Source organism: Asparagus officinalis, chromosome 8 (assembly GCF_001876935.1).
Source record: "Asparagus officinalis chromosome 8, Aspof.V1, whole genome shotgun sequence".
In the NCBI taxonomy this organism is placed as follows: Eukaryota; Viridiplantae; Streptophyta; class Magnoliopsida; order Asparagales; family Asparagaceae; genus Asparagus; species Asparagus officinalis.
In genome coordinates this window covers 11,111,485-11,125,528 of record NC_033801.1, presented here as the reverse complement: position 1 = coordinate 11,125,528, position 14,044 = coordinate 11,111,485, and the positions used below count along the sequence as shown (strand labels likewise).

Below are 14,044 nucleotides of genomic sequence, written 5' to 3'. Positions count from 1 at the left end.
TGGAATTTACCTGAGGAAACAGGAACACCTTTGTAGCACAATCAGAGGACAGGAAGTTGAACACGACATTGTTGTTTTTCTGTAAAATAGTTCATATTTCTGCTACTAATCCAACAAGTGATTCCAAGTTCTGGCTTGTAAACAACAATGTTTTAAGAGGATAATTTGCAAGCTCAGATATGGTTAGTAATTTGTTATACTTGCAGTCATATACATTGATAACTGTAAGAAGTTCCACCTGTAAAGGGTTTGCAAAGTAAGCAGCCTGTTCCACAGGTAGCAACAAACTGTTAGGTTTTTGGTATATAATATTAAAAGTCAATATTCTTTAACTGTCAAAAAGAAAAAGAAAAAGAAAAAGAAAACAGTGAGGGAATTCCTATGATATGGTAAAGAGTGTATATCATTTTTTGTTTGTCAAGCCAAAAAATAGCCAGACTCAGCTTATTCTTATTTCTTACCTGTCCTCAATGTCGTGCTCGGCATTATGAATCCTATAAGAATAGTATCGTAATAACATCCTATATCATAAAAGGTTTCTCAAAGCACTCCTTAAAAAAATTCAGAACAACACTTAGTGTGTGTGAGGTGTGATTACATAGTGATTGTATTGTGAGGTGTAAACGTTGTTCGGGTGAACGTAGAAAACCCGGTTGTGATAGTGGAGATCTCCTCGAGGTGAGGAACGGAGACGTAGGTCGTGGGGACCGAACTCCGTAATCATATTGGTTGTTTGTGATTGCATTGGCGCACTTACCTTTATGTTCATATCTTATATCGCCTTTGTATATTGCTTGTTGATTATATTGCCCACTATCTAGTTTAGATTGTTTACCCTTGTGTTTGCATATCCTTACATATATCATATTGTATATCTCTTTGATAGGATATATCATCTTGTGTTAGTTTATATATCCTTGCATATACATATTCATCATATAGGATATATCTCTTTGTTTGCATTGCTTATCCTAGCTTATATATCTTGTGGTATATCATATTTGCTAGGATAACTTATTAATTAATTTTAATTGGCATTTAATCGGATTAGATTAGCATAAGACCCTAATCACCCCCCCTCTAGGGTCTAACACTTTTCTCCACTTGCAATGCAAAATAGAAGATTCTCCCTAAGAATTTTCATAGGAGTTGGGTTCCCATGTCCTAATGTCTGGAGGGTATTTTTCTCAAACTCAGCAGGGAAGCTTGAGTTACATTTATCATTCAACTGATTAAGCAAGTCCTTTTCATCCCCAATGATCTACACAGACACCAAATATTGAGGCTTTAATAAGAACTGTACTCAAAACAACATTAAATCACTACTTACAATGTATAGTTATGCAAACAGCAAACACCTTTCTTTCACACATTGTCACATCATATTTGAGCAGACATTTCCATGAACAATCTTTCCACTGCAATTTTCTACTGATAAGACTATCATAAGACGTTCTTCTACAAAAAGTAAATATGGAGAGAATTAATGTAGGGTGTACCGCAGAAAGGAGGAGAGAGCATCCAGTAAGCCCTCATCAACAGAGACACAATTGCCTTCAGTAGAATTACCAATTCTTTGTAGTACATTAAGATAAAGCAAAAAAATGCTCTCTGAGATGTAATTCAAAAGATTAGCCTGACTTTGAGCTCAATATCAGATAAAGTACTATAACTTGGCATTAAAGGTTATTCATGCTATCACATGATAATCAAGTACAAGGTAAAATTTATTTTCCAGCACTGAGTAGATGTTATCAAAAGAAAGGAGTACCTCTAATGCAACATCAAGGGCATTTGAACCAACAGGATGAGCAACCAATTCTGCCAGGTACTTAACAAGGTGCATTGATGAAATTTCCAAGTAGATGGATCTGTAGCTCAAGGTTGGAGACATATTTCTGGTTGCAAGCAGTGCATTGGTTAGATGAGTTAACTGCAGATATATTGATTCTAATAATTAACCTTTTATCTATTTAAGATGATATATGATTAGATTTCATTTATCTAGTTTTTGTAGCAGTGAAAACTCTTTCTCCTAACATGACTTCAACTACGAATTATTTCTAAAAAAATATGTAGACAAACAAAATTTTGAACTTCATTTTGATATGTACCTGCCATGATCAAAGCTGTAATATCATCCAATCTAGATGATCATTTTTCGGTATGAAACCTAGTAGTAGGCAATCTTCATTGATTATTCTTTTAAAAACTTTGAGAACCTGGACATGTAATAAAATAGATACAAATAAATTTTGACTACTAAAAGAAATAAATTAGAATAACAATTTTGTAAAATTAGCTACCTTCTCTATAGAAAGCTATTGTTTCCTCTCATCAGTTTCAGGGAGCTGTGCTTGGTCATCATTTTTCTTGAGAATGACTCATCGTCAATATTTTTTGTGCAGTATAGATAAGTTAAAAATAGTTGACATTCAAATTTAAATTAATAAAGTGAACTATTCTATGAATATGTAATTTGATTCACATAATTAAATGTTTAATTTAAGTTAATAACTGCAATAACAATCAAAGCATGCAATAGTTATCAAACAACTATATGAGCATATGCGTATAAATCATAAATTGTTCTAACAAATTAAATTCATCAATTAATAAACTTAAAAGCTTATGAAAAGCAAATTTAAAATCCTTTAACCAATTTGTAAATGTAATTAAAATTTAAAAACATTAATGTTCAATTTTTGTAGGCCCTTGATCAATCCTTCTCCACCTTGATCTTCTTTTTTGGTAAATCGAGAAATGAACCATCATCATCAATGTTGATTGTGATGTCTTCTTGGATTTGTCTTTCTTGTGCTATTATCTTTCCTTGTGCACGTTCATCCTTTGACTTCTCATCCAACTTTACAAGGAACTTGTACGTCTTTCCGATGTTGAGAACAAACTTTTGAAAGAATGAACTCTGATTTTTTTTTTCTGTTTTAATGAGGAAAAAAATAAGATATTATACATGAAAAATATTGTTTTATATGCATAAAATAAAATAAAGTAAGAATTTACCTCTTTTATATCATCCATGAATTTTTTAGCATCGCAGCCTATCAATGTTTCTGCTGCGTCAAAAGTGTGACTCTTGCATTGTCTGTTTCGTCTTCCACTATGATTTTAACAAGATATCTACATTTTGTATTATCATTGTGCATCAGATGATATTTATATATTTAATCTTTATATTTTTATTTCATAAGTAATTGATAGTACTTTACCTGGGTATACTGTCTTCATTGTTTTTTTGACAATTTTGACATTTGTCATAAATATTTTTGTCCACTTTTTTATTGCAGCCTGTGCATGAGTAGTACCAAGCCTCATGTCTATTTAAGATATTACTTATTTTTTGCAGCCTGTGCATGAGTAGTACCAAGCCTCATGTCTATTTAAGATATTACTTATTTTTCCAATAAAGCTACCATATTGTGCATGAGTAGTACCAAGCCTCATGTCTATTTAAGATATTACTTATTTTTCCAATAAAGCTACCATATTGTGCTTGTAGATTTGTAAAAATTTAGTTAGTTATAATCGTAGTTTACATATATTTAGTAAAAAAATTAAAATTTTTAAAATAATTGAAAAAAATATAGGCAAAAATGTATTTTTTTTAAAATTTATGTAAAAGTAATAATTTTAAATGTATTTGAAACATCAATGAAACAATATCTATTTATAATATTTTTTTTTTAAAACTGAAGCTATTGATTCATTAATATTTTATAGTAGGATTTTTAATATCATACTTTTGATGATTCTTGTGAAGCTTGCATAATGTCAACAAGATTAATTTTCGTTGCATTTTTAAATAGCCTTGACGGAGCACCATTAGTCTTGATATTTTCTTTTGAAAGAGCCCTGCATATAATTTTAAAAATATTTAAATTTTAATTTATTAAGTTACCTTTTTTATTTGAATTACCATTGTCGCATGTCCTTAGCAAGTTGTATATCAGGGTTGATACATATTGTTGATGCAATTTGCGAAGTCAAGCACATCTCCTGTGCATATATAATAGTTATAATTAGAATTTGATATTTTTTTGATAATTAATTTAAAATTCAATTTAAAAAATGTTACCTTTGTACAATGATATTTTAAAATCTGATAGCGCTATTATAGTTGTCTCATGCATATCTCCTTCAATCATAGAACCTTCATTGCCAGCTAAATCTCCGAATAAAGTTACAGACAATGTTATGTCACTGTGTAAGAGAAGTTAGGCAATTTTAGGTTAATATATTATATTTTGAATAAAAAAATTATTGTGAAATAAAAGCATGCGTGTATACTCTTTGTCTACTATAATGATGTCCTGCCTTGTGTCTGCCTTATTATATCTTGTAACGTACTTGATCATAGGCTTGACATTTGCTATCATTACAAGAACATCTGCACATAAATTTATAATAAGTTAAAAATTCATTTATAAATTTTAAAATTAAAAATAAAAGGTGTTTACAAATACTTACTTATATTCCTTGTATCCTCATTTGAAATTGCGTCTTTGATTGAGATAAAGTTAGTCAATATCTTATCAAATTGAAACTCTGCTTTTGATTCTTTGATATAAATGTTTTTAGTCAATGTCAACTCAATTGACTCATGTACATTTCCATAAAGCGGGTTTATTGGTTTGACTTCTCCATTTGAGATGTAAACAACATTATTCTTCTGAAGCATGTGCTTATACATTTCAATAGTTTCTCCAAACATAATACCTTGTATTTTTTCCCCTGCAAATATTAATAATATTATCTCACAAATATCAACAAATATCAATAACCATACTTATGTGGGAAACTTTTAAATAAACATTCTCTAGGTTTAATTGAAATGTATCCATAATATTAGTGTAAAAAAAAATTTATCTTTTAACTTATCAACAAAACAAACCTTATTTATATAAAGTTACCTGTAATTGAATTAGAGTTTCTACTACTTACTAATAATTCATTTGATCTCAATAAACAAATTTAATCGTTTATACGGATTAGCTCTTTGAAAAAAAATTCAAATAGGCCCTACTTGTATAAACAATTCTACCAAAGTTTTGGAACACCAACTAAGTTGAGGGATTAACATGATAAAATAATATGCTCAAAATTTAGATTCAACATGCAACTAAATATTAAAATAATGTTAAATATGCTTATTAAAAATGTAGTCTAAATAATAACTATTTTGTTGCAGTGTGTATACAATGTTGTGTTGATGTCATATTCCAATTATTTGCTTACTTATATTGTTAGACATACGTAGACAATTAATTTATGTAGAATTACGAAGGAAGCATGATATTTGTTGTATAAAATTTGGGAAAATAAATTACATGTTGCTTACCTATTTAATAAATTTAGGATTTTTTTATATGATCTTATACATAGTAAGGTGATAATAATTAATATAAGAATAAGCATCAACAATTATAATTTAATTAATATTTATAATTTATATTTATAATTTTTTAAAAAATTAAGAAGGATTTGCATAGATTTAAAATAACGATTGCTATGGCATGATAAAAAGTGATGCATATTGTACTTAAACATTGTATGTATTACTTTATTTAAGAATAAGTATCAACAAATATTAATAGAATTATAGCATGTAGAATTTTGCTACATTACCTCTGAGTCGGCAAAAATTATTTCCAGTAGTTTTCCTGATCCTTTGTTGTTCTCATAAGATGACTCAATAGTTCTTAGGATAACAACAAGAATGGTCCACTCTCTCTGGAATTTTTTTAGTTGGCGTATTTGTATGTGTGGAATTGTTGCTTCGTTGGTGGATGCCATCGTTCCTGCAAGGTTTTGAATAGTTTGTTATATGTAAATAACAACGCATTTGAAGTACTAAATAAACTCAAAAGAAAATTAAATGAGACTATTTCTATATCAAAGATGTGACACTAATTATAGTAATTTGAATTTATTAATTAATAATATTATTTACAATGTTTAAAGTTATTTTAAATTTAATTAGTACATGATTTTGAACGAACAAATTGAATGATGTAATAATGAATTGTAATTTTTTTAATTAATTTTAAGAAAAAAACTTTAATTTAAATTGCATCTACTTATTATATAATAAATTACTAACCTTCAAAAATGTTATTGGTCATTTGAATTATTCCCCGTGGTCCTTTGGCTGGAGAACTTCCTTGTATACAACATTTTTTGTGTATTGTTCCTCTTCTGCCATTTTTTCATCTGATGTTATTAAGACCTTGGTTGTCATCATAGAAGTACCTCGCGATAAAGCAACATATAATTGGCCATGAGAGAACACTGGTTCAGGTAGATAAATACCTACGTTAGGTATTGTTTGCCCTTGGGATTTATTAATTGTCATTGCAAAACATAATCTTATGGGAAACTGTTTGCGTTTGAACTTGAATGGTAATCCTTCATCTTCTGCTGGTGACAATGGTATTCTTGGCAAGAAAACTTCTTTCCCAGCATGTTGTCCCATTGTGATTTTAGCTTGAATTACATTGTAGTTAAAATCTTGACATACCATTCTTGTACCGTTGCACAATCCATTAGTTGGATCTAAGTTCCTTAGTAAAATAATTGGACAATATTTTTTCAACAGTAGCTTGTGTGGCGGTAGTCCATTAGGGAGCAGAGTGTTCAAAAATTCTTCTTGGTAATGATGATTAGTGTCATCATCTGCTTCATCAAAGCTGTAGAATTCTTTTCCTTCTCCTAGCAACCTTTTTATTAGTCTATCATTTAACATGTCAATATATTCATTTTTTGTTGCAAGGATAGCTCTATCTTTCATATAGTCAATAGACATGAAATTTTCATCTAAAGATGGAAAAAATTGAATTTATGAGAGAATCTTCCGGTAGCTCATCAACTTGATTCTGGATCAACATTGCATTAGGCAGTTTTATGAGATCCTGTGTTACTATTGGTTCATCTCCATGCCCAATCCTAAGAAGAAATTCACTGAATGTTGTGTCTGATTTTGCTCTCATATTTTTTGAAAGTTGTAGTTTTATCATTTTTCTCCATAAATGTGAGCTTACTAAACTTTCTTTGATAGTTTGTGATCTTGTTGAGCGAGGCACCACTGGTAAAACTTGTCTGAAATCACCACCAAATACAATTACTTTTCCGCCAAATGGTTCATCTTGATCCATTAAATCTCTTAGTGTTCTATCCAACGTTTCAATTGCAACGCGTTTAGCCATGGCAGCCTCGTCCCAAATTATTAGACGAGCTATTCTAAGGAGTTTTGATGTCCCATCTTGCTTTAATATACCGCACATAGAGGAATCTGTTGTTGGGATTTTGATTTTAAATCTCGAGTGTGCTGTTCTTCCACCAGGCATTATTACAGTCGCGACACCTGATGTCGCTATAGCAAGAGCTATCATACCTTGTGATCTTACTGTGGCAAGTAGAGCACGATATAAATAAGTCTTCCCAGTTCCTCCTGGACCGTCAATAAAGAAAACTCCACTTTTATTTGCTTCAACTCGTGTTAATATTGTAGTGTATGCAGTATGTTGTTCATAGTTGAGTTTTGTTGCAGCATTTAGATCATCAGTTAAGATTTGTACATCTAGCTCTTCTTTTATTTCTCTTGGGTATGAACCTTCCTCTGTAATGTTATTTGCTTGTAAAGGTGGCAAGTCAAAATTTTTAATATCCTTTCCCATGCTCTCTAAGTAGAAGTTAATATTGAGAAGAGTATCATTTATCACCGAAGCTCTAGTAGCATTTGGTTTCCTTGAGAAGTCTTCAGATAATGATTCAATATATTTATCCCACAAATGATTAACATCTGTAGGCTCACAATGAACCAATATAGTTGCAAACAAACGTCGAAGTGCTGTTGGCATTTGGAAGACGATGGCTTCATCTAAGCACTCTCTTATGCTATCATCAGATTCCAAAAGACCTAATTTCTGAGCTGATTGCTTGAAAGATTTGCAATGAATACCATTTACCGTCAATAGATCTTCAAATGATTGCGGACACCTAACGTGATTAAGCAATAGTCGCAAGTAATATCTCTCTCCTTCAATTGGATTAGCACAATTTATTCGACCTATCACTTGTCTCTGTTTTCTTCGTTTCCAAGATTTTGATGTTGAATCCCAAACATAATATTCAGGAAATTCCACATATAATAACTCCTTTTCATGGTCCTTTTCATGTTTCTTCTTGTTACCTTCTTTAATTTTTTTACACATAGTAAAAAATTCTGTAAGCATTGTCTTTGAGACATGTTCCAAGTGAATAAATTTTGATAGGTCTTGATGTTTCCAATAAGAAACATATTGATGATTTGGCATGTGAAGTTGTAAGTTAATGACAGTCGGGAATATCTCATTAAGATGGAATTCATATATTCTCCAGAAAGTTTCCTGAGCTGATACCCATCTTGCATCTTGAAATTTTTTGATTTCATTCACAACTTTTTCACCTTCATTGTACTCAATGTTTACTGCCACTCTATCATGGCCTTTACAACTTTTTCACCTTCATTGTACTCAATGTTTACTGCCACTCTATCATGGCCTTTATATATGTACTTATAAAGGTATTTAACTGCTTTTATGTATCATGGCCTTTATATATGTACTTATAAAGGTATTTAACTGCTTTTATGCCTGAGCATATTTCAACATTAATGTGACAGTTATAACGTGTCAGCAAATAAGGATTATAAGGTACCACCCATTGATTATTAAGGATTTTGTTCCGAACCAACATTGTTCTGTTATTTTTGCTCCTTTTATAAACTGGGTAAGCATCTTTCGCTTGTAGTGATCTCGGAGAAAACTCTCTAGGGTAGTGATATTTACACTCGCCATTTTGCATGCAAACATTCTTCATATTTAACTCTCCACAAGGGCCATGCATCATATGTTTTTTTACCATTTCATATAGAATTGGATTTTCATACTGGCTTGGAATTTCTGCTGATACGTACTTATCATAATGATCTGATGAGATGATTTTGTGTTTTCCCATTAGAATAATTAACATGTGTGCATGAGGCAACCCTCTTTTTTGAAACTCAATGACATGAACATGGGCAGCAACTTTTCCAAAGATTTCCTTTTTAAATAGCTGATCTTTCAAGTCTTGCAATTTTCCTCTAAATATCCTTGAGGTTAGATCTGGTCTATCATTATATGTCTGTCCTAGATGTAGCTCCTCCGTGATTTCTTCCCATTCAGAATTGCATGTCATTGTGATGAAAATATCTGGTTTGCCAAATCGTTGTACTAATAACATTGCATCAAGATATCTACGACGCATATCTCTAGGACCACCAATAAATGATGATGGCAGCACTATTCTTTTTCCGACTTGACATGCTTTTGCTTCTCCAGCAGCTACACTATCAACTATGCATTGGAATAACTCTGCTCTGATTTCTGATTGTTTCTTTCTAAAATAATCAAGTCTTGTTGTTTCAAGCTTAATGTACATATCAACAGCAAATTGATGGAACAACCGGCTTGTCGATGTTAATACAATAGATTGTCGAGTGTCTCTTATCTAGAACTTATAACAATAATATTCTCGACATGAGACGCTTCCCGCCTTTGGTGCTTTAACACCTACAAGTTTACAGTTTAAGTTAATTTTTTATGTTTTAATATTATTAAACAATTTTAATTATGATTTACCTTCCCTTTCTAGTTGAAATATGTCTTCTGCAGATGTAAAAGTTTGCTGAGTTACTTGAGGTATTGTATTTACTTGTTTTGACTGGCGAATATCATTTTTATCCCTTCTTTTAATGTTTTGGTGCCATCCAACATCTCCGCCTGGAAAAAGTAAAGGATACTGTAAAGGATCATAACAACCAAAATAGTGCTTAACTTGATGATTCTTGCCGGAGTGTGAATGGACAACTATTTCTCTCTCATACGGAACATTATCATTATTTCCCTCTATCCAGATAGCTGCAACCTGATCCACTGTTGGCGAGTTGTAGACACGTTGATCTACTGCAGCATCTCTATTTATAATGATCTTGAAGTCTTCAAGAGATGGAAAATCATTTAGTTTCCGCAGAAATTTTGCATATGGGTTTCCTTCTAATATATCCATCAATCTTTTAGTTGTAGTCGTACTCATGTTTGCATTATCTAATATTCCCATTCGATTTTGCACCTCATTCTCTGTATCGTAGAAGTAAAGTTGAAAGTAGGAAGGCTTATTTTCTTCTGGAATAAGAGAGGGGAGATTATGATATATTTGTCCTTGTGCTCTAAATGTGAAAATACCCTTTCTGTTTGATGCAAGTTCTCTATCAAACCTTGCCCCAAATGATGTGAATGAGAAAATGCTATTATACTTTCTGGTTTGTCTTCGAAACTCAATTGCCTCTTGGGTTTGTACTGTATAAAGGGCATATAACTTATCATTAAAATTCACATCTGCTAGGTGGATTTCACCATTGTGACAACAGGATGTTGGTGGCTCATGTTCAAACCTTTTTGCTCCACAAAATGAACAACACTTTGGAGTCCGTAGTTTATGTAATAAAGAACATACTGGTTCATGTGTAATTTGACCTAGAAAAAAATAAATTTTTTAGTGTTAAATAAATTTGGATATATAGAATCATGTAATTTTTTTAATAAATTATAAAATTAATCTATGCAAACCTCCATGCTCATATTCTCGCTGTTGCGCTCCACAAAACAAATCAATCTTATGTTTTCCCTTGCTATTGGTACTACTGCCAGCAAAATCATTTCTTTTCCTCTTTATATTATTATCAATGACCTTCTGAATGTAAGTTCTCCTCTGATCAACATTCAACTGATTATATTTGGTGTTTCTACTCTCATGTATTAGAATGTGGTCTTCTGTTAAAAAATAATAAAATATACTATTAATAAACACAAATACACATAAAGCAATAATAATATATATTTATGTTGAATTCAAACCTTGGTTTGAAGTCATTTGGAAGAAGGTACTCTTATGGAAATGTATAGCGATTATGGAATCCAAGAAGTAGAATGTATATTTCTACAAGGAAAAAAAAATTATTGTGTTAAATTATTGATTTTATTAAACATAAGTATAGCAGTGAATATAATTTGAGAGAATGAGTATATTTTATTTGATGTTCAATAGTACTTTAGTTTTTTTTTAATTTTGGTACACTATACATGCATTAGTAATAATAAATATCTCATATGCTAAGGTTAATTCTTTTTTTTAAGTCATATAATAATAATAATAATAATAATAAATATTTAAGTGCAGAAGAAGATAAATACAAGGAAATAGAGTTATCATCACTATAAACAAAATAAAGAGAAAAGAGAAGAAAGTTGCTTAACTAACCTGAATCATCATGAACGATCTTTTGATGGTCATTTTGGAGTATAATTTGTGGTATATGTTCTTCAATCGATAACGTTCTCTAGGATCTTCGGATTAGAATAGTGTAAGTAAATTGAGAAGAAAAAGGTTGCCGATATGCGATTGAAGGGATGTAGGATCAATATTGGCGATTAAAACAGAGAGGGTTTCGTATATAATATGTAAATGTGGTCATAAAGGAGAGAGAACTATTGGAGGCGCATCATCATCGAAGGAGTATTCAGAGGAGAGGAAACGGGATGCCTGTGATGTTATCTGTTAGACTCGATCTTTTATTTTCTTAGTAGTGATACAATCCTGTCAATTTTAATATACCCTTTGCGACTATTATTGTCTACGAAATGAGTTTTTTAGTGTTGGGTATCGTATCAGTACTATGGCAATATATGTTGAATGTTTTTAGCAAGCGATGGCTTGTCGATAAAGTGTTGCTATAGAGTTATCTCGTTTCACTTGAACCTGATATTAGTTTGATTCTCTGGGATATTTTACTGTCTCGTGCGTCTGTCTATATATGATTAAAGTTGCTTTTTTTAGTTTGATTCTCTGGGATATTTTACTGTCTCGTGCGTCTGTCTATATATGATTAAAGTTGCTTTTTTTCTGTAACTGTGGTACGAACCACACTGCCAATTTCATTATGGCCCATAAATCGGTGTTGCGTTTAATCTGTGCATCTTGCGGACATTTTTTGACATAACCCTATAGGTTAATATTCATGAGACAAACTTTGAATTTTATTTCTAAAACATCTGTTTTATATTGCTAAAACATCTGTTTGATGCTCGCAAATACTTGGGGCAGACAATTATATACATCTTGGACACTTATCTTTTTAGGGGGCACTTCATTACTTATATCATGGAGCAATGCATCATTAGTTATTATGCTTCCAACTATGCTGTTAATTATGTTATTATTGCATTAAAAATCTTATTGATCATTATTTACTGATATTTCTACATGGGACTTTTGTTGGTCATATATCCAGTGGGTTGGCAATGTGTTCGCACAACTATCAATTTTGAATGCAACTATTACATAATAGGATAGCAAACTATAGATGATAGTTATAGCTCAAACAAATATGTAAATGCATTCCAAAATGTCATATGTCGAGGTGCAAATCATCAGATTCATACTTTTAAGGCCAATTTCAGGCAGTGTATCCTGAACAGAGCAAGCATGCATAAGAATTCAAACGTAGACAATTAATAGCTCGAGGTATATACCGTTGCCAGTTCACACTTGTTTGTTGAATACGAACAATAGATAAAAACTAAATTAACCAGACAGGAAAAATTAGAACAGATGAGAGTCCAAATACAGATGGATTTCATATAGCCAACACGCAGAATATTGTCATAAGCGATTGTGAAATTAGAACAGGCAATAAATCTAGTCAACAATATTCATTCTAACTTTTACCTGATCAATTTTTTTTCTTAAATGAATGTCTTATATATTAATTTATGTGATGATTGTGTTTCAATTGCCAGAAAGAATATTACATGGCATTCAAAATCACAATGGCAATTTTTAATAAGATGATCAATCATATAGCATATAAAATCATACTTATAGGTATTAATGCTTGAACATGAACAGAGTTGCCTAAAGTACGACATGAAACTGAAACATTTAGGGTAGATCCTAAACTGTGTCATCACTATTTCATATATAATACATGGCTTACCTGATGAAACTGACAAAGGAGCAATATGAAGAATTGAAGCAAGCCCTGATTCGGACAATCCTTGACCTATTGTTGAATTAGAACAAAAGGAGATGATGGCTAATTAGAACAAAATTAAATTAAATGAACACCAAAAAAGTAAAATTATTCTTACCGATGCCAAAATTCAGACAACTGAGGAGATGATGGCGGAGGCGCAGAGATGATGATTAGGGCAGTAACAATCAATTTTGGAAATTTATGGCTTAAGATCGTGGGACGGCGTAGAGAGAAGGCGGAGAGAAGGCGGAGAGAAGGCGGAACCGAAGGAAGATTTAGGGAAACGGATGAACTGGTGAATTGATTTTATCTTTAAAAGATGTAACAAAAGATTGGATGGGCTGAGGAGAAGGTGGAGAGGAAGAACCGAAGGAAGAATTAGGGATTTTGATTTCAGCTGAATGTTGTAAGGGATAGGGTTGGTATATATATTTCGGTTGAAGGTTAATTTGGGGAGGGAAAATTTTTCCAGTAACTCGCTCTTTTAAAGGGTAATAGATAAAGGGTAAAGTTTAGAGTAATTGGACCCTTTTAATTTACCACGTAAATGGTGAGGATCTAAATCCAATTTGTAAATATATATGTTTTTGGAGGTTGGGGTGGGGGGTTGGGATATAGGTAAATGAGCACATAATTTTAACCATTTGTTGTTGCTTCTCAGATTAAACATAGTAGCGTTTGTTAGAACTTTGTTTGAGAAGAACATTGTAATGTCTCTTGTTTGATCAATAACAAAATCTCATTTGGTACTAATACGTTTGTGAGATGATATATTTCAGGAATAAACATGTACGAACAAGTTATAACTCAAAATGATGCAAAAATCATCATGAAAAGTTGATTTCAGCCTTTAACCATTGATGGTCACGAGGCGATCGTCAATAGTCCACGGATCATCGACGGACAATAGTC

The 14,044-nt window shown here is 31.7% G+C and overlaps 1 protein-coding gene and 1 long non-coding RNA gene across 2 annotated transcripts in view; one reads left to right on the top strand and one right to left on the bottom strand.

The window, feature by feature from the left end:
* LOC109820851 (probable amino acid permease 7) overlaps positions 1 to 244 on the top strand; it is a 3,880-nt gene extending 3,636 nt beyond the window's left edge. Inside the window, exon 4 of the mRNA XM_020387043.1 lies at positions 207 to 244. Within this exon, the coding sequence (XP_020242632.1) occupies positions 207 to 244 (38 nt within the window). The remainder of the gene's footprint in view (positions 1 to 206) is intronic.
* On the bottom strand, positions 1,416 to 13,335 carry LOC109822558. The gene is made up of 3 exons (XR_002242171.1): positions 13,248 to 13,335; positions 13,094 to 13,159; positions 1,416 to 1,458 (listed from the first exon to the last, which is right to left on the bottom strand). It is a non-coding gene; the product is annotated as an uncharacterized LOC109822558 (long non-coding RNA).